The 20,809-nt window shown below is 36.9% G+C and overlaps 1 protein-coding gene across 1 annotated transcript in view; it reads right to left on the bottom strand.

The window, feature by feature from the left end:
* Positions 1–20,809, bottom strand: part of LOC117399434 (ras-related protein Rab-3C) — a 46,065-nt gene that overhangs the window by 18,852 nt on the left and 6,404 nt on the right. The window contains exon 3 of the mRNA XM_034924253.2: positions 593–711. Coding sequence (XP_034780144.1) covers positions 593–711 — 119 coding nt within the window. The remainder of the gene's footprint in view (positions 1–592; positions 712–20,809) is intronic.

The raw sequence follows: 20,809 nt of genomic DNA on the forward strand, positions 1-20,809 counted from the left end.
ATCAGGCCGGTTTTAAATTGTTTTATTTGTAGGCTTAAATTGCACATTTTCAACACGGAGCTGTACAGTAACTCGTTCCACTGGCCCATTTGCTCCTATGATTCTCACATTGTATTTGTTGCTGAGGTTCAATTGTCAATCCGAAAAGAGTCCAGAATACTACCGAACTGATTTGAAGTTACTGTACGGTCTTTTACTGTTCACAAGACAATGCAGAGTATATGTAGTATTGTGCTCATCTCTTCCAATAGAGGAGCCCAGTGCAGGGAAATGCATGCTTCATTCTTGAAATTACTCTGTTAAAATATCCTCATGTAAGTAAAAAATGTGATCAAAATTTACTTCTTAAAATATTTAATCAGCATTTTATAAACAGCATTGTTTTAAATGATACGCAGCATGCTTATCGATAGAATCTATTTGCAGTGCAGTCTGTAACAATGCAGTGAGCAGAGAAGCTTTACTTCCACTCCCCCAGTATGGGAGAAGAATTTCCATGCTCAGAGAACATTCGTGGATTACAGCTTCAAATCAAAAGCAAACAAATCTTAAACAATAAGTGCATAAGTGATGAAATCCACACTTAACTCACCAGTCCTGCACAGCATTGAAGGATTCTTCATTGGTTATGTCGTACATTAAAAGAAATCCCATTGCGCCTCGGTAGTATGCTGTTGTAATTGTTCGGTACCTCTCTTGACCTGCTGTGTCCTATCAAACAAATATTTTAAAAGAATTAGTACGCTCTATGCTATTTCACTATTTTCTTCAACTTATTAATCAGCACTCAGTCAAGATTAATTTATAGTGTGCCAGACTTCATCCATAACTATTAAACACTCATTAGTGATGAATTTAGAAATATTAAAAGAAACTTCATGACAACCTCACATTTCATCTAGAATTTATGAAGCTTCTTTTAGTATTTCTACATGTGCCACACTTGACAAAAGTGCTAGAGGACAACTCTAATAAAAAGCAACACGAAATGAAGAACACAATCATTCCACCATGCACCGTCTGTACTTCGTTTGAAGGCTGGAATCTCCAAAAGTATACAACCTGTAAGCCAAAGAGGGGTGTTGATGAGACTGTCCAGATTCTGAAAACCAAACCAATAACCTTCTGATTCAGAAGGGAGTAGACAGCCTAGTTCTGACTCATCAATGTGATACTGTGACCTGTAAGACTAGGACAATAGATCAGACATTACAAATGAAGTAATGACCTGTTATCATCTTCTTTAGGGTTAAAAAACCCACTCCTTGTGATTGTTATTTTAGCCTCTGTATCTTATAAATCATAACAGTATGTCTAAACAGGCTAGTCTTAATAAAAGCAAAAGCCCAGAGCTACAGTAAATAACAATGGATGACCTATTCTCCTAGGAAAATGTTTCCATGGTAATTTACCTCTTAACCAAACAGCACAAAGCCCACAGTTACAATCACTAACCTTACAATATCCTAGATACAGATTTCTTTGGCAATGTAAATGCAGACTATCGTGCTTGACATATCTGCAATACATGGCCTAAGTAATTACAAAGACAGTTTTGATTATGGTTGGGTCCCATGTGAAAAGAAACAGGCACTGACTTATTTTAGAGTACATGGGTCATGTGGGTATATTTTGCATTGTGCAACAATATCACACAAGAAATTAATAATAATATTAATGTTCGAACTTCAGCCAAGAGACTAAATAAATGTATCAGAGTAAAGGAAATCTTGCATAATACAAAGGTAAACTTATTTTTTTTGTTAAATTGAAATAATTACAAGTGCATTTTAGCCAAAAGAATTTAATAAATCAGACCACTTATGCAATCAATCCTGTAACTTCCATTTTTTAGTTCCCCTACCTTTTTCCACAGCAGCGTTAATGAGTTGTTTAACTAACCTCATTAATATGCGTCAAGATAAACAAAAACAAAGGGTTGTGTGAGCCATGCTTGGTTGCCTAGGAACCACGTAAAAACATCTGGGAAGAAAGCGAATCTAATGCAACCATGGGGTAGAACAGAATTATCATTTTTTTGTTTGTTTTTTGTTTTAAATATAACCTAATACAAATATAAATTGTAATTTAAAAACACATTGCATCACCAGACAGACTGCAGTGCCACTAGACTGTCTATGGTAGAGTGATATACAGTATATATAAAGACAGGATGAAAATAAATTGAAGAACCAATACAAGTAACTAAATCACTAAAAGAAAGTAATTAAAAGACGGCATATAAACTCATACTCTACAGAGTTTAAACTAACTTCAATCTGTTGGAAAAGGGAGAGAAGCTTTCAGAAATAGTGATGGACTCCACTGGTTTGAAATGCAAGATGTGGACTACAATTAAAATTCAGAATCTGAAGTCTTAAATTGCTTACACAAAGGGAGCAGATAGGCTATGTGTTTTACTTGTAGCTACGTGTACACTGTAACATTCTATGCAAATTAAAAATGTATATTTTTGTAAAGTGTGTGCATATGTAAGGTACTGTATACAGTTGTACCATAATGCGGCACCATGATCTATTTTGTGTTAATTGTGTCCTAAGTAGGCTACCGTAAAAAAGGAAAATGATGCACACAGATCATTTAGTTTCAATTTAAAATAATGTTGTATTATTTTTGCATTGTACAGCATGATTTGTTTTGTGTTACTAGTAACTTATAGGCTAAAGTAAAAAAGTGCACTAGGTATTCATTTGATTTTACTACATACTGTATACTGTATAGCCTAGGCCTAGTGTACAGATGTATTTTTTTACGTAATATAATGTGTACAGAGAACACATTAATGTTATTTCAGTGCAATCATTTACATATGTAAAATAAATTGAGCACTATAAATGTATGTGTGTGTGTTTTCTTATTATTTTTAAACAAGACATCTCATTATTTTGAACAACGTGTCTGTCTCTCGACATGTCTGGTTCAGCGAGGGACTGCTGTGCACACATTTTAATAGAAAATTATATTTCGATAGGAAGAGATTCCAGTTTTACACATTCCCCCCCCACCAGCTTACCAGAAATGTGGTAGCTTTAGCAATACTGTAATAAACCAAAACACTTGCATTACTAATGGCACAGACTGATAATATATATATTTTTTAAATAATATTTCTTTCACTCTTAATTTTAAATATGCAAATTAGAAATAATACACAAAAACTGTATCACACTTCTCCTCCCATCACAAAAAGCATTGAAAATTGCAAAATTGCAAACTTTTAAAACAATACAATAGGTACACTATTATTGATTCATTTTACCAACTAAACAACATTTTCTGAAAACTGAAATCGTGTAGGTTTTTAATTGCAGCTAACAAAATAGAAACCATGTATTTTCATTTTAAAACTTGGAAGCAGTGGAAGCAGCTGGTTGGTTAATGACAGGAAATAAGCCATTGAAGGGGTGGGGACAATTTCACCCTCCAGGAGAAATGACCAAGCAAGTGCAACAGTAACTTAAAGCCAGACTTGCGTGTTGAGGATTCCTCATTCAAAACTCCATGTTCCAGCTGAAAAATAAGGAACTTTAGCGTGTACTGTACTGTCTTTGGCTTAAAGTCACACCAAGAACAGAATTAAGTTGCACCTGTACAATATTTGATCTATTATATCCTGCTTCATTTTGCAACTCTTTAAACAAAATGGCTGGCATCAGTCAATATTGAAATCTGAAAAACAGCCTTTTGAAATGTGTTGGACCCTATACATAAATTCAGCTAGTACACTTTTGCACTTCAGATATTAGTCTCTTATACTGAACTCCATAATTTAAATCTGCCTTAACCTGAAATTGCTAACTATGCCCTGTGGCGTGAAATAAACCATGACACACAAGCATTTTATTTCCTATCAGGGCCCTATGCTGGGTTATGAGATGATGCTGGTGCTTCTCTTATCAAACACAACCAGCAGGGAAACTGATGCATCATGGGAAGGAAACAAATCATCAGGAACATTCAAGCAGAAGCCAATTAGAGGGGAACTTCATGGTCCTGTATGGCTGATAATTAGATTGCAAGCAGGCCTGTTTGTTTTATAGCCCGTAAAGCTGGTGTTTAGACACAAAGTGAGATCTCAAGACCTCTAATTACTGAAAATGTACATTTTGTTTACAGGCCTGCCCTGTGCCCTTAAAGATTGTAATTGTAGAGATAATAATAACTAACAAATACTGATGCCATCTGAATGAGCTTAACTGTATCTTTCACAGACAAGCCTAAATCTTGCCGAATGCTTTTGAACTGAGATGTCTGTAATGACATTCAATTTTGCATTACCATGTTAATCTGTGCTAAGAACTCCAAGGGAGATTCTACCAAGACCATCCCATTCTGTGACAGTTCCCAGTGAAGATGTGAAAGACCCGGGGCGACACTCTGGTCCATTCCAGCTCCACTACACCACTGCTTATAGTTAAGAATGATGTCAGAGTGTTTTAAACAGTAATACCTGCAGAGGGTCCTTATACAATCTGTCTGTCAGGTGCAGTATTGGTGCTACCTTCAGCCCTGTCCCAGTGATGGGAGCTCCCCATACAGCCAGAGTTGTTGGCTTTTTTAACCATAGCAACAGCCAAGCTAAAATAACTAATAAATAGAAACTGTTACCTGGGCTCTCCCTATTAGATTAAATAAAACCTTTTCCATGATATGCTTTTTTTTCTCTTAATGAGCATGTCTACATTCAGTCATAGTTGTACTTTCAACCTTAAAATGAATCTTCTAATTGAAGTGCTTTGTGGCCAAGTATGTTTCACGAATCCAGGGAATGAAATACCTTATGTGGTCAGTAATTACTGCACTTTGCAGTCTATCGGCTCCTAGCTTTCAAAGATGCATTACTAAATGACTGTGTGTAGTTAATCACAGAGTTCTCAGAGAGAGTCTTTTTCTATACTGATGGGTATGTCCTGAAATAACCTTTTAATGTCAGCCATTAATCCATAATTCAGAGCCTGTATTTAAAAATGCTGAGCTCCATCTTAAACCACAGGGACTGGCATACAGACCAAAATAAAATTATTTTGGTGAGGTTTATGCTGCTAAAACTAAGGATCTACATTTGTTGGGTATTAAGCAAAAGCTGTACAAATAAACATCAGATGACAATATAAAACATTAGCCAGTCTGTCCTCACCCCATGGCCAAATGAATTGTTTGCTAACATAAACAGACATGAACTTTTGTTCAATAGGTTTTATGGTTTTCCCTAACCAGTGTACTTTGATTCACAACAGCAATTCCTAATATTTATAAAACTGTGCTACTCACTCATACTTACTAATAAAATAGATTAATAGTAATAAGAAAAACAAACAACAATATCTTTATACCGATAGGCACACTAACAATAACGACTATGTATTTTAGTTCAGATGTTCTTTGGGTATAACCACCAAAAATATACTGTGAGTCAAGTGCACAAATTTAGATGTAATGATTTGTGACATTGTGGTATACATTTGTTTTAGAGAAATGGATAATGAATGTGTTTATAAATTACTTTGTGGCCTATGTAACGTAACATCATTTTTCAGACTATAGCGTGCACTACTACACAAATGTAATGAGAATGTCTGCGTGTTACATAAAAGTTACATACTTGTTAGGAGTTAAGGAGTAATGGCTTTGCTGTGGCGTGTTATACAAGATAATAATGGAACTCCGGAGTCAATAACGCCAGAGAACCAAGTTGAGATTACGTTCCATGCCACACCATAGGTATTATCACTATTTTACTACTAAATAATCATTGTAGTTTACTGAAAGAGTCAATGTTTTTGGCTTGAGTGCCCATGTGAAGCATTTCATCAGTAAGCAGTGGTTTTAGAACAGGTGTCATGCTGTCATTTTCTCAGCTGTGCTTTATTTCCCATTCCGTTATTGAGTAATAACAGAACAGTTGACCTCCACAGAATGCAATAGGAGAGCAGTCTGTCAGAAAATATTCTACATACCATACTATGGTGGAAAGGGTGCATGCTATACACGGGGTGCGTGTTATGGTATCATTCTTAGATTTAGCATGAACATTACTATGTATTTTTTTAGCTACATACTTAAATTTGAAATAATCTGGCTCACATTCCCTGCATATTCTTCATATAAAATATAATCATATGCAAAGAGCAAGAGTACCCTGCAGGAGCCATCTGAAGGTTAAATGAAAAAAAGCCTATTACAATTTGTTACATGCTGAGTCTGTACTCAAGTAATTAACTAAATGAATGCCACGTTTGTTAATGCACTACCTTCTGCGTACTAGACAAGTCAGCTAAACTGCCTGTCTAGAAGAATCATGTGTCTGGCCTTTCTCTAGGAGCTACCAATGTAGGCTATTGATTCCCTCTGTTTGCGGTCTAGCCCTTTATCCCTTCATCGCTCCAATAAATTAGACCTAGATAGTCTACATTAGTCATTTAGTAGATGGGCCGATGCACCCTTAATAAAACAGAGCTTTTAAGGCTTGTCTTGCACTTCTGCAAGCAAATTAAATTAGGAAAAAAGCCTAAAGTTAACAGGCAGATGTGATTTCACCGGACAATAATATATCCTTTATACAGCAAGAGGGACCATTTAAAAGGTTTTTCATTTGAAATGATTCCTTTCAATATACATGGATGACAGCTTCAAATGTAACAAGGAAAAATAAGACAGTGCTTCACCTTCACTTCTCATCATATCCTACATGCACAGCCCTGTGGTTTCACCAGTGTAACTAAGGCAGTATCAACTGATTTAGCTAATTTGGGATTTACACTACATTATATTCATACTATAATTTAAAGACTGAATTCTCTGTAGGTGCAATAGAACTCATATTTAACTGCAACAGAAGGGTTCATTTTTCTTATATGATAACCACTTCAAACTTGACTTATGATAGAATATAGGTGTGTGCCGAAGCCAATATGTATATAAATTCACATGAAACAATGTCAGATAAATGTTTCATGCAGCTGCACAGTATAATCCACTGAAGCATGGAGTAGAAGACACTGATTAAAATGAATGCTTCTTTTTTCTCCTAGTGCTATTATTAGTACAAATAATCTTTATTCCAGCTTTCAGCATGAAGTTTGGATTAGCCCTGCATGAAATGTTGATGTGCTTGGATAAATCAAAGCAAGTGCAACCTTCGAGTTCAAAATATTACATCACCATCAATTATTCTAGAAAATGGAAACTGCCTTATGCTTTGAATGTAAGCTAAAATCAACAGCTGTTCTGGGCTAACTGTCCTCCAAGTGCTGGGGCAGAAGAATAAACAAGAACAACTGGCCTGTTTCACCCTGACCACTAGTTTAGCATCTGTCCCAGGATGGGAATGCATGTGCCATGGAAACTGTGTAATATCTATTATATAAGAGATTTAAAACATCCATGTGAAGATGGGATAGTAGACCCTAATGTACCAAATTATGTGAAAGGCACAAAGCCAAATTCATTCAGAATTGACTCCAGTTTTGTGCTTGCCATAGTTATTTCTAAATGGAAAAATAAATGAGTGATGCTGATGAACTTTAAATGGGTTCATGTGTAACATTGCCAGTTTGTTTTCCATTTAGAAATTTAAAAAAAAAACTGGACTGGAGTAAATGCTTTGTGATGACAAAAATATACAAGATAGTACTGAGTTAATTTTGTGAATTTGCTGACACGTGGGAGGACATTAGTAGCAGGGAAGCTTTCCATATAAACAGATACGGAAGATAACATTAAATGGTATAAGTTTCTGCATATCTTTCAACTTCAGATCATTTTAAGTCCAATCCTTACCAGTATACAGCTCAACATTATCACTCGAAAGGAACTCGGGGCCAATATACAAATGGTGAGACAGCATGTTGCAGGTCAAGTTATGATAAAAAAAAGCATAAAGCAATCCTTTAAGGTTTTTTTTTTTTTTACTTAATCCCTGCAAGTGTCTACTGCATCCAATGTATTCTATACAAGACATATTTCAAGCCTATTCAGCAGTAACTGTATGACTCGGTTGTCTACATTCAGGCAGCCTAGTCCTAGTTACTGCACCATGGCCCACGCATTCCGACACACTGCAAATAATTACTTCGCACATTCTTTTCAGACAGAGCCAGGCCATCCTAATGGGTCATCATAACACTCTTACTGCAATGCTTCATGCTTTAGAGATTTGAAATGTGGACCATTTGCATTGGTAATCGATACCTTTATTGCCCTTTGAGATCCTCTGGCAAAATGAATGAATGCTTCTGCATTTGTTTGAGAAATGCAGGATGTCCACAGTGTTGGCAGTGATGTACAGTATAGTAGCTGTTTTAGAAGCCACATGGCAGCTTTTAATTCAGAAACATGTGTCATCGGAAACATATTGGCCAGACTTATCAAACAAACCGCCTTTAATCAATGATTTTATTGTAGATTATAATTAGGGCTTCTGATTTTCGGTTTTAACCGATAAAACACCCCCAATACCAAAAAAATGAAAACGGTAGATAGCCAATAAACACCGGACAACAGCAGAAAAACTGTGGAAATGGTTAATCAATTCACGTTGACTTTACCCTTTTCCCATTAAAAAATAAAACCTATTACAAAAATAATAATAAATACATTTACCAGTGCTGCTGGACAATGTCCCGCCTTCCTGACTTGTATCTATCATTGATTTGTTCTGAATACTTTAAACCCGCCCCAACTACTGAATGACAGCACATTCCTACATTTCTATTGGAGACTCTGCTTGCGAGATTTAAAACAAGATTACAATCAGGAATGGAGGCTTGTTAGCGGGATTTAAAGCTGTATTACAGTTAAGATACAGAGGATTTAAGGGGCTCCTGAGTGGCGCATCCAGTAGTTTTGAAAACTGCTTATTTGAGGGCTAAGAATGAAAAATCTGCAAAAAAATAGAGCATTTTTAACATGGAAATTGCCCAAATAAATGGGCAGCTGGGTGTTAATAGTCAACCTCCAGTTCTTATTTTAGTTTTCTATCGCCGTCCAAAACCCAATCAATCCTTTCTGTCTGAATTTGCAGAACTCCTGTCTATATGATCTGCTAATTATGACAGGATTTTACTGCTTGGGGATTTCAGTAATGAATCTGATACAACGGCTGTGGAATTTTTAAGGCTTTTGGATTCCCTTGATTTTATTCAGCATGTTCCAGGGCCTACTCATAACCGTGGTCATACTTTAGATTTGGTCATCTCTCGAGGGCTACATGTCCATATTTCTTCCATTATAGATCTTACTGTTTCAGTTTTCATTTTTGCATTTTATTTGAGGCTATTTTGCCCTTACTGAGAAAAAGTGTGGTACGTACTGTTAAGAAACGCATTCTTAATTCTTCAACTGTTAAAAAGTTCTCGGAAATAGTAGGTTTATCACCACTCATTTCTGATAACTCTTCATCTATTGATGAGTTAGTTGATAGATACAACTGCCATTTAGCAACTACTTTTGAGACTGTGGCCCCAGTTAGAACTAGAATGGCCTTTTCAAAGCGTTTTTACTCTTGGCAATTCATAACAGATAAATCTGAAAAACACTTTGCGTAATTGCTCTACATCACTGCAGAAAGAGTGATTTAAAAAAACAAAAAACATAACAAGTGCTCTGGCTTTTCTGCTCTGTACCACATCATGGATCGTTATTGCTGTGTTACCTGTTTGACAATGTGGGCAATAATCCTTACACCATCAATGCACTAGGGCGGCCATTTTGAAAAGATTTTTATTTAAACAGTTGTAGCAACATGTGGGGACATGTAACGCTATATTTTTTGGAACGGCGCTACCTACTCTTAAGTGCTTGTAATTCTAGAAATTTGACTTTGAATGCACCATAACTATTTTACAGCTTGTTTGTATCACACATTACTTTTTATGACCAGTTTTCCCCGAGATGACTGTTTTGTTGCAGAATTCCTGCAGCCAAAACTTAGCACTGGATTCAAGGTATGAATAACCAATATTAATTGTGTGGACCCACTTGCGCAGCTACCATAGAATCAATTTAAATACATTTCCAGGGATAGGCATTCTGCTTTACACATGTTCCATAGAAATATGAGAACTTACATGGTCAGATAATAACCAATATCCATTTGCCTTAAAAATGCTCACTACTTTCCATTTCATTAATTACAAGACCAGAACATTGCTTAAACAACACTAAGGTTCAGCAAATTAGAATGAATGGACAAGAACAGAAACTAGAAAGGACATACATTACATTTGTATACCAACCAGCAGCAGCTTGTACTACCAGAAATGAGATAAAAAGTGTATTCATATAAGAATCTTTTTTTCTTGCTTTGTTTTTCAAGTACGTACTCAGAGAGAGCCAGACAAGACAAATCTCAGAGCACACTTGTTCCCGGAGGAGATTTAAAGCTGTGCATCTAATAAAACTAGTTCACTGTAACCTCTCAGCATAACAAATCAATAGGTACTGTAACAAGGTGCCAGCTCTGGCAACAACAGTGGGTTTTAAGTTTTAGGTCATGAAGAAATAGGGAAAAACACATTCAGAAAAGGTTTGTAATCTATTTGCAGATGATAATATATTAATATAGATTGATAACAGGTGCAGATTAAATAATTAAACGGGCATCATGTTTGCTAACCGTAATTAGGTGAGATGAAATTTTCTGAAAACAACACGCACTCATATTTCTGAGGATGATAAAAAGAGATGCACGGTATGCATTGAGAGCTCTAGCCTGTTCAGTGTTTGTTACCAGAGCCCAGCTGAACACAGGAGGCAACATTACTAAAACTTTAATATTGAAATAAACAGCCTGTAATCAATGAGACTGTATTGGAACTGTTGCCATCAGTGATGGAGAATAACATCCATTGTTGGCTGAAAGTAAACCCACTGACTGACACCCACCCGCCTGTGGCAGAGTGGTTGCTGATTATGTACAGGTGCAGAGGTGATGCAGTACAGGAATAAACAAGCAGAGATTTGTAATCCGGTATGGAAAATAGATGTTTTATTTTTGTTATAATCCAGGTCTGGTGACCAAATAATAAACTCCGGTTATACACAGCAATGCGTAAAACACGGAGAACAGTAACAGGGATTGCAGCCCTAAACAATAAACACGGTATCTCTCCCACAATATACAAACACGGTCACCAGTCCTGGGTGCGTGCTGTAGTGCTCGTGGTGGGTGATACAGTTTAAAGAGTGACAAATAGTGCAGTGCTGTTCCGGGTTCAGTGCTGGCTCTTAGCAACAGCTCCAGAACGTGTTAGCCGTCTATAAACACACAAGTAACTACTATAGACAAACAAACAAACAAACACTCATGATATGCTCAATACACAGTGCACGGGTCCTTCCGGGTCTATTTCAAAACCAAAAGCGAAGGAAAAGATTTACAATTCTCCAGCCCCTTTTATGCGGTTATGCATGACCCCTTGGTAAACGATTGCAGCTGATTCCATTGCCTGCAGCTGCTACCTCGTTTACCTTCCAGGTCAATACATTCACGCACTGGAGTCTCGTCTTTTTCCAGGCTGATTGACTTACTGACCCAGGGAATGAACTGTCAGGACAACCTGTCCAAAGCCTTTCCCTTTCGCTACTTCGTACCCTCATAGGTCGAGAGGGAGATTTACAACCAGAACTTATTATATTTCCGTCACACCACCGTATTATTTTTTCCTTTAACCACTTCAGTGCCCTTAGAACGTACCTGGCACATCCTAAAAATAGTCGCTAAAGTGCCCTTAGGACGTTCCTGGCACGTCCAACTCTTCGAGGTGCCCTGAAAAGCTACTGTTTTTTTCTCACCATTTAAAAAAGCTTGCAGTGATTAGGACCCTTTCCTGCAACAAATGAACCATGGGATGGGGGCTGGAACATTTTCTGATAATTTTATTAGTTCAAAATGCATGACGAAAAAGCATGAAAAAAAAGTTTGGGAGGCGTGACTAGAGCGCTCTGTTGTTGTAGTTTCTGTGGTGAGACAAGGAGTGCTGAAGATTGCTGTTCGTTGCTTCACTTTAAAAAAAAGTATTCTGTATATTTATCAATACGTTATGTAATTTTTTTTCTGCAATTGACATTTATATATGTGATATATTCCCTGTATTTTATACTTTTGCGAGTTTTTTCCTCAGTTTGTTTCTTTTTTTTTCCCTTTACATACAGTATCTGGATAAACCACAAATTGAACTTGTTCTTCTTTTTATTTATTTATTTTACTTTCCATTACCAAGTTTATTACACCTCACATTTAGCTGAACACATCGAGATACACATTTAGATAACACATAAAGCTATTTTTGTGAGGGAATTTATTGTGTTTTAGTACTTTTTTGCCAGTGTTTTATTTTTTTTTCATTTATCCCAACCTGTTATATTTTTTTATCATGACATATTTTTCTTTTCTTTTTTAAAACTACCAACAACATATATTTTTGTTCGTTGCATTTCTTGCAGCTACGGAAAAACATGCTTCTGGTTACTGCAGTTGGAAACCTTTCTTATTAGTAACCATTTATAATCTAATAGAAATCTTCCTTACCTATGTCATTTATTTGTAATTATTTGGAGGTAGTTAGGAGGTTTATTGTATTTTAGTGTATTTTTTTGCGATCTACGCTTGTGTGTGTGTGTGTGTGTGTGTGTGTGTGTGTGTGTGTGTGCGCGTGCGTGTGTGTGTGTGTGTGCGTGCGTGTGTGTGTTTTTACCCTTTTTTTAACTTTCGGTTTGTTCGTTGTATATTGTGGTTACAGATGTTCTTTTTGTAAATTAGAAACCTACTGAAGCATGTTGAAAGACAAATTCAAAAATATATAGCTTTCAACATTGCCTTATGAAAAAACAAGCACAATCTGGAACAAACCTGAGATGATAATTTATGAATTTCCCTTTTTATTTATTTATTTTATTTATTTTATTTTATTACACTTATGGCTCAATATTATGGTCATCTTACCAGATATCCACACGGTTTGCATCAGTGGAAAGTTCAATGTGTGCTGAACAAAACGATATATAGGTTTGCTTGGATACACTAAAAGGCGGATATAGTAATCGTGATTAAAGGAATGTGTTGCAAAAATTGTAGAATTCCTGTGGCCAGGGAGGTGGCAACTACCCTTGGCAGTAAAGAGGTTAAGGTATAAAAGTAATTGATTTCATTTACACCAACTTTTATTTCTGACACAGTTTCAGGAAGTTCACCATCATTATGTGCCATCACTGATTGCTTCCATATGAAAAGGGGGTTTACAAAGTGAGGCCAGTCAGCAAACGTGTCTAGTATGAGCGATTAAAAAACATTTCAAAATGCCACCACCAAGCTTCTTGAATAAAACCACATATTTTACCTATAATTTTGACTTTATAAGTAACTAAATTCCTAATTATCTTACTTTCCATACGCATCTCTCACTGTTTACGGCTTTGGTTGGTACAGTCATCTGCTTGTTAAATTTGGTAGACACAGAACCATGAACTGGTTGAATAGGAATTATTTTTTAGGAATTCACTTTCTTGCTAAATAAACAGGTATATATATACAGTGCCTTGCGAAAGTATTCGGCCCCCTTGAACTTTGCGACCTTTTGCCACATTTCAGGCTTCAAACATAAAGATATGAAACTGTAATTTTTTGTGAAGAATCAACAACAAGTGGGACACAATCATGAAGTGGAACGAAATTTATTGGATATTTCAAACTTTTTTAACAAATAAAAAACTGAAAAATTGGGCGTGCAAAATTATTCAGCCCCTTTACTTTCAGTGCAGCAAACTCTCTCCAGAAGTTCAGTGAGGATCTCTGAATGATCCAATGTTGACCTAAATGACTAATGATGATAAATAGAATCCACCTGTGTGTAATCAAGTCTCCGTATAAATGCACCTGCACTGTGATAGTCTCAGAGGTCCGTTTAAAGCGCAGAGAGCATCATGAAGAACAAGGAACACACCAGGCAGGTCCGAGATACTGTTGTGGAGAAGTTTAAAGCCGGATTTGGATACAAAAAGATTTCCCAAGCTTTAAACATCCCAAGGAGCACTGTGCAAGTGATAATATTGAAATGGAAGGAGTATCAGACCACTGCAAATCTACCAAGACCTGGCCGTCCCTCTAAACTTTCAGCTCATACAAGGAGAAGACTGATCAGAGATGCAGCCAAGAGGCCCATGATCACTCTGGATGAACTGCAGAGATCTACAGCTGAGGTGGGAGACTCTGTCCATAGGACAACAATCAGTCATATACTGCACAAATCTGGCCTTTATGGAAGAGTGGCAAGAAGAAAGCCATTTCTTAAATATATCCATAAAAAGTGTCGTTTACAGTTTGCCACAAGCCACCTGGGAGACACACCAAACATGTGGAAGAAGGTGCTCTGGTCAGATGAAACCAAAATCGAACTTTTTGGCAACAATGCAAAACGTTATGTTTGGCGTAAAAGCAACACAGCTCATCACCCTGAACACACCATCCCCACTGTCAAACATGGTGGTGGCAGCATCATGGTTTGGGCCTGCTTTTCTTCAGCAGGGACAGGGAAGATGGTTAAAATTGATGGGAAGATGGATGGAGCCAAATACAGGACCATTCTGGAAGAAAACCTGATGGAGTCTGCAAAAGACCTGAGACTGGGACGGAGATTTGTCTTCCAACAAGACAATGATCCAAAACATAAAGCAAAATCTACAATGGAATGGTTCACAAATAAACATATCCAGGTGTTAGAATGGCCAAGTCAAAGTCCAGACCTGAATCCAATCGAGAATATGTGGAAAGAACTGAAAACTGCTGTTCACAAATGCTCTCCATCCAACCTCACTGAGCTCAAGCTGTTTTGCAAGGAGGAATGGGCAAAAATTTCAGTCTCTCAATGTGCAAAACTGATAGAGACATACCCCAAGCGACTTACAGCTGTAATCACAGCAAAAGGTGGCGCTACAAAGTATTAACTTAAGGGGGCTGAATAATTTTGCACGCCCAATTTTTCAGTTTTTTATTTGTTAAAAAAGTTTGAAATATCCAATAAATTTCGTTCCACTTCATGATTGTGTCCCACTTGTTGTTGATTCTTCACAAAAAATTACAGTTTCATATCTTTATGTTTGAAGCCTGAAATGTGGCAAAAGGTCGCAAAGTTCAAGGGGGCCGAATACTTTCGCAAGGCACTGTATATATATATATATATATATATATATATATATATATATATATATATATATATATATATATTTTAGGGGTGTACCGATAAAGATTTTCTGGGCTGATACCGATAACCGACGATGACCCAACCATATCGGCCGATACAGAAAAAAATGGCCAAATCAAAACACTTTTGCCTTCAAAATGAACAGGATTTAAATCTAGATTAAGGTATTACAGTTACAAAATAAAGACAGTGTATGTATACTAATAGAAACTTTGTCATCACAAAAACAACAACAATAATTGATAGATAGATAGATAGATAGATAGATAGATAAAGCCAATTTAACGTTTTGCTAAAATAATATAAATATTTATATATGTATCTCTGTATCCGATTTACATTTTTGCCTCCATCATCCAATAGCTTACTCATATATTTAGTGTAAATGAGTGAGTGGAAGGTTTTTCTTAACAAATAGTAGCATTTCTGCTTTTTCGCACATTAGCCTGTTTCTCCTCTCGTCCACAATATGCGAAGCTGCACTGAACAGCCGTTCACTGTCAATGCTACTGCAGGGGGCAGACAGAAACTTCTGTGCAGGTTCAGCTAGAATGGGAAAACGACCCTTCTTTGAAGTGTGGGCTCGCTCATGTAGCTTTGTTTCTGAAGCATAACACCACTGCTTATAGCATCAGTTACTACCCCACCGGTACTTTCTTCCAATATCTCATCGTACATCGAACACAGGCTGTGGCTGGGTTTTGTAGTGCCGTCATCTGCTTCCTTTGGTTTCTTCGAAGCAGGCTCCGTTGAGGTCTGTTCCGTTTCATTCCCCTTGGCTTGCATGTTTTCCAGGTGTGTCACCAGCATTTGTGTAGCCAGCAGCTTTTTGTCATTACCAGTGAAGTACCTGTCCTTGTATCTTGGGTCCAGCAGGGTTGCAACGCAGTAGAGAGGTTCAGTTTAAATTTTCTCAAAGCATGTTTCCAAGGCGTCCAGCAAAGTGTGTTTTATTGTCTTTATTCCTTGGTCTGAATCTGAAACTTTGCTCAAAAGCCTTTTTAAAGCTACAATGGAAGGGATGACATCAGAAGCAGAGGCCAAGGATGAACTTAGTTCACGAGTTAGTTCTTCAAATATAAATAACACATGTGGTTTTATTTACTATTCTAGGTGGTTGCATTCAGCGGTACATTCAGTGGCAATCAAGTGGTTAAGCAACTGCCAGCTTAAAATTTTATCGGTTGATACAGCTGTTTTACGGATATACAAGTGAAATACATTCCTCCGACCACCACTGATTCATGACATCATTTACCTCCAGCAACATAATTACCACACTGCCACTCAGTTCTTTATTTTCTCTTTAGTTGAATATATCATGATATGGGGGGGACATAAAATTGTGACCACACAAAATCCTCCTAATGCTCCTAGAAAGAATATTTTTTTACAGCTCTGATGCAATGACACCAAGTATGTAAAAATATGCTCAGCAGAAACCTCTGGGGATCCTAAGCTAAGTGATGTTCGTTCAGGCATCTGAATCTATTGCTATACTTGGTGATTTAGTGATTCTTGGCTGAATCTGGATTGAGTTGTGAAAGATTTAGTCAGAAAGTTAGCTTGAATGAAACCAAAAAACTAACTGAAAACACTATGGGGTATATTTTGTGGGACATAAGTCTTTAGTGCAATTTAATTGACTCCTGTTTTAAAAAAAAAAAAATGAAAATTCAACAGTAATGTACAAAACAAAGAAGTTAAGAATGCTTAATAGACCTTCTATTAAATTAATACTTGATATTAGTTTTGTAAAGTCAATAGTTTTTTTCCCTCCTTACTTTAAACCAGCTAAGCTTATTTTACACCACTGTTGTTTATACAGTAGTCTCTGCGTATAGGAACACCTCCTAAGAGAACACTTCGTCTTAGGGAACAACCTCTTGCTAAAATTGATTTTTCCCATTGTAAATGCTCCGCCTAAAGGAACAGGAACTTCGCTTAAAAAGACCACCTTTTTGGAACTATGACGGAAATATGAGTTCTGGTTGTAAATCTCCCTCTCAACCTGTGAGGGCACGAAATAGCGAAAGTGAAAGGCCTTGGACAGGTTGGCCTGACAGTTCGCTGTGTATAACCGGAGTTTATTATTTGGTCACCAGACCTGGATTATAACGAAAATAAAACGTCTATTTTCCATACCGGATTACAAATCTCTGTCTAATTATTCCTGCACTGCATCACCTCTGCACCTGTACATAATCAGCAACCACTTTGCCACAGGCACCAATAGGGATTTTGTTTTGTAACCTGATAACTCATCATCATCAAACTCAAATTCAAATGGTTTATTCAATCTTTTCAAAACTGACTTGTCATTGTGAGAGTAATCTAGAGCGGCTGTTGCACTTTTACTGTATGTAGGGGTGCTTTGTTAATTTAGTTTCAGTTAGTTTATTAGTGTTAGTTTGTCCGTTAGTTTATTAGTATAGTTTATTATCATACACTTGCCTATTGCTTTTCTCTTTCTTATTCTGTTAATTTCATTGTCGTTCAATGCAAGTCATGACATAAGCAATAAACACATTTGTATTTATTAATTGATATCGTGATTGACCTTGGCATGTTGTATCCGGTGGTCAACTCTGTCTTGGAGAACACTCCGGCTAAGAGAACACTTCGCTTGCTTCCCGAGAGGTGTTCTCTAAGCCAGAGACTACTGTACTATTGGGATTTTACAAAGCTTGTAGACTTCCGTCTTAAGCACCCTTCAGATCCTGTATCATTTTCTGCAACGCTGTTAACAATGTTCACATTTGATCTTTACCAAGAATCAGGACCTTTGCAAGGATAGTCATTTTGAAACAGTTATCTAACAATAAAGAAAAGAACGACTGCTATCCTAACGTATAGGTCTAACTACAAACCTATAAGTTTAACAGCAATCATATGTAGAATCATGGAAACTATAGTAAGGACCAAAATGGAGGAATATTTATAGGAACAACATTATAGGAGACAGCCAACATGGCTTTAGGAACTGTAGATCTTGTTTAACTAATTCACTAAATTTCTTTCAGTAAGGAACTACTAGAGTTGACAAAGATAGTGCGTATGACATAATCTACTTAGATTTTCAAAAAGCATTTGACAAAGTACGGCACGAAAGACTATACCTAAAGATTAAATCAGTAGGAATAAATGGTAAAGTAACAGCATGGATTCATAACTGGTTACAAGATAGAAAGCAGTGTGTTATAATTAGAGGCCAGGCATCAAACTGGAGTAACATAACAAGTGGGGTACCACAGGGATCAGTATTGGGACCATTGCTAGTCTTAGTTTATATAAATGACTTGGACCAAGACGTAACCTGTAACTATGCAAATCTGCAGACGACACAAAACTGGGAGGGGTAGCCAACTCCCAATCAGCAACTTAATAACAATAATACAAAGAGATTTAGACAAGATTCAAGCTTGGGCTGACACATGGCAGATTAAATTTAATGTGAAAAAATGCTAAGTCTTTCACATAGGGTGCAAAAACATTAGAGGCAAGTACAGCATGAATAGTAACGAAATATAGGAAGCTATGTACGAAAAGGACTTGGGTGTAGTAGTGGATTCATCTCTTAAGCCAACTAGACAGTGCAGAGAAGCTATAAAAAAGGCAAATATAATTTTATATAGCCAAGACAGTTTAATTCAATAATAAGACCTTTAGCTAGCCGCCTGGAGGAAGGGTGGTCCGTTTAGCCACGGATTCCCAGAGGGTTTATTTCCCCTAATAACCTGATTAGGGTTTTTTTTGTTTTTCCTCTCCTGAGTGCTACCACGCTGGCACCATAGCGAGCGAGCATTGGGGTGCCGAATGGCCTTTTCTTGTTTTAGAATTTCTTATGTTCTTAATATATAACTAATTCAAAAGCCCTGCTGCTTAAAGATTAATGCTGACATATTTCTTTAAGAATGGCCAGACAGTAAATATTTCATGATTAAAGAAAACATCTAATTGATGAAAGCACTCTCAATTCATAACTCCATGATTACAAAAATGTCACTTGGTATTTTTTATTCAGAAGCACTTAACCTTTAAAAACGTAATTAATCAAGCTTAATATTTAAATCAATGAAATGTCATTTTCGATGGCAATGAGAACCTGGTATTTCGTGGATCTGCCTACAACTCCCAGTCTATTGGCTTCATGCTTCAAGCCCAGTGGAAATGTTCATGACATCAGCAAATCCAGTTAACTTTATTTTTTTGAATAGTTTTGTGCTTCATAAAATAATACTCATCAAATGAAAATAAAATGCAGAAAATGTGTTATATATTAAATATGCATTCATTGTCTGGTCAATTGCCTTTTTCACCTGTGTGAACCAAGCTTCTGAAGCTTGGACAGAGCTCAACCTGGTCCAAGATCGGCATTTGGACGAGCACGCTCTGGATTGCATAACTCACTTTGGCTTTAGTTACTGATGACCACCTGTGACGAAGTGCCCGCCCCTGTGTGTATTTTGTGTGTTATGTGTTGTATGTTGCATGTGTTAATGTTGGTGTATAGAGATTGGTACACAGGATATAAACGGGTCTGTGTTTCACGTGTGATTTAAATTGTATATTTGTATTTAGGCACGGGATTGCACATCACTGCACGTGCATTTAAAGCATAGTATGTGAGCATGGGGTTGCACAGAATTAATTCACGTGCTGGGATTCAAGTGAATAATTAATTAGTAATTGAATCCCAGCACAACAGTATATATAGATGCACATTTGACTCACTCGGGGTTGGGTGTTCGTGAGTGGAGAACGGGAGAGAGAGAGAGGAGTTAAAATAAGTAAAAGAAAAGTAAATATAAGTGTTGTACTCACCGTGTTTGTTTGTCTCCGTGCACCGTTTGTTAAGTGTTAGTTCGTTTTGTCTATTTATTTTGGCATAAGTGCCGTGTCCTGTTTTGTGTTTGTGTTTGTTTGTTCAACCTTTTTATTTTCTGTTCTGTTTATTAAATGCTGAGCGAAACCATTCACTCAGCTCCACCAAACCACACCTCTCTGTCGTTTTATTTCCTGCTTCTGGTCTGACGCCACCCACTCCGGCCGTCTTTGTGACACCAGCACATAATGTATACTCATTTTACACTTATAACAAGGCTTTGTGAAAACCTTAAATTCAAAACTAGGGCTGCTATTGTTATTGTTATAATGAGATGCATATAATATACTTCAAATAAATATTTCCTTAATATCAGCAACATTTTTAAAATGCATCTGAAACATGCCCACTATTTTAAAATGTTTCAGCCTCATTAAAATCTATTACAGATGCAGAGTTTACCTTGAACACTCCTTCATGCTCAGGCACGACTCTACCTGCTGATTAAAGATGCTTTCAATGGGAGGCCATCACTGAGGGTTGCTGATTAATATCTTGCAGCTTTGAAAAACAGGTGTTCCTGGTTATACCCGTATCCAAGCGGATGAAACTGTAGGTTTGTTATATTCTAGTTCTGGAATATTACAACAGGATGCTGCAGAGCACATAACTGTCTAGTGATTGGTGTCCACAGGTTGTTGCTCTGCATTGCATATTAATGCACCATCCCTAAAAGCCACCAAATGCCACAGAGCACATCATTATA

Source organism: Acipenser ruthenus, chromosome 1, assembly GCF_902713425.1.
Source record: "Acipenser ruthenus chromosome 1, fAciRut3.2 maternal haplotype, whole genome shotgun sequence".
Lineage (NCBI taxonomy): Eukaryota > Metazoa > Chordata > Actinopteri > Acipenseriformes > Acipenseridae > Acipenser > Acipenser ruthenus.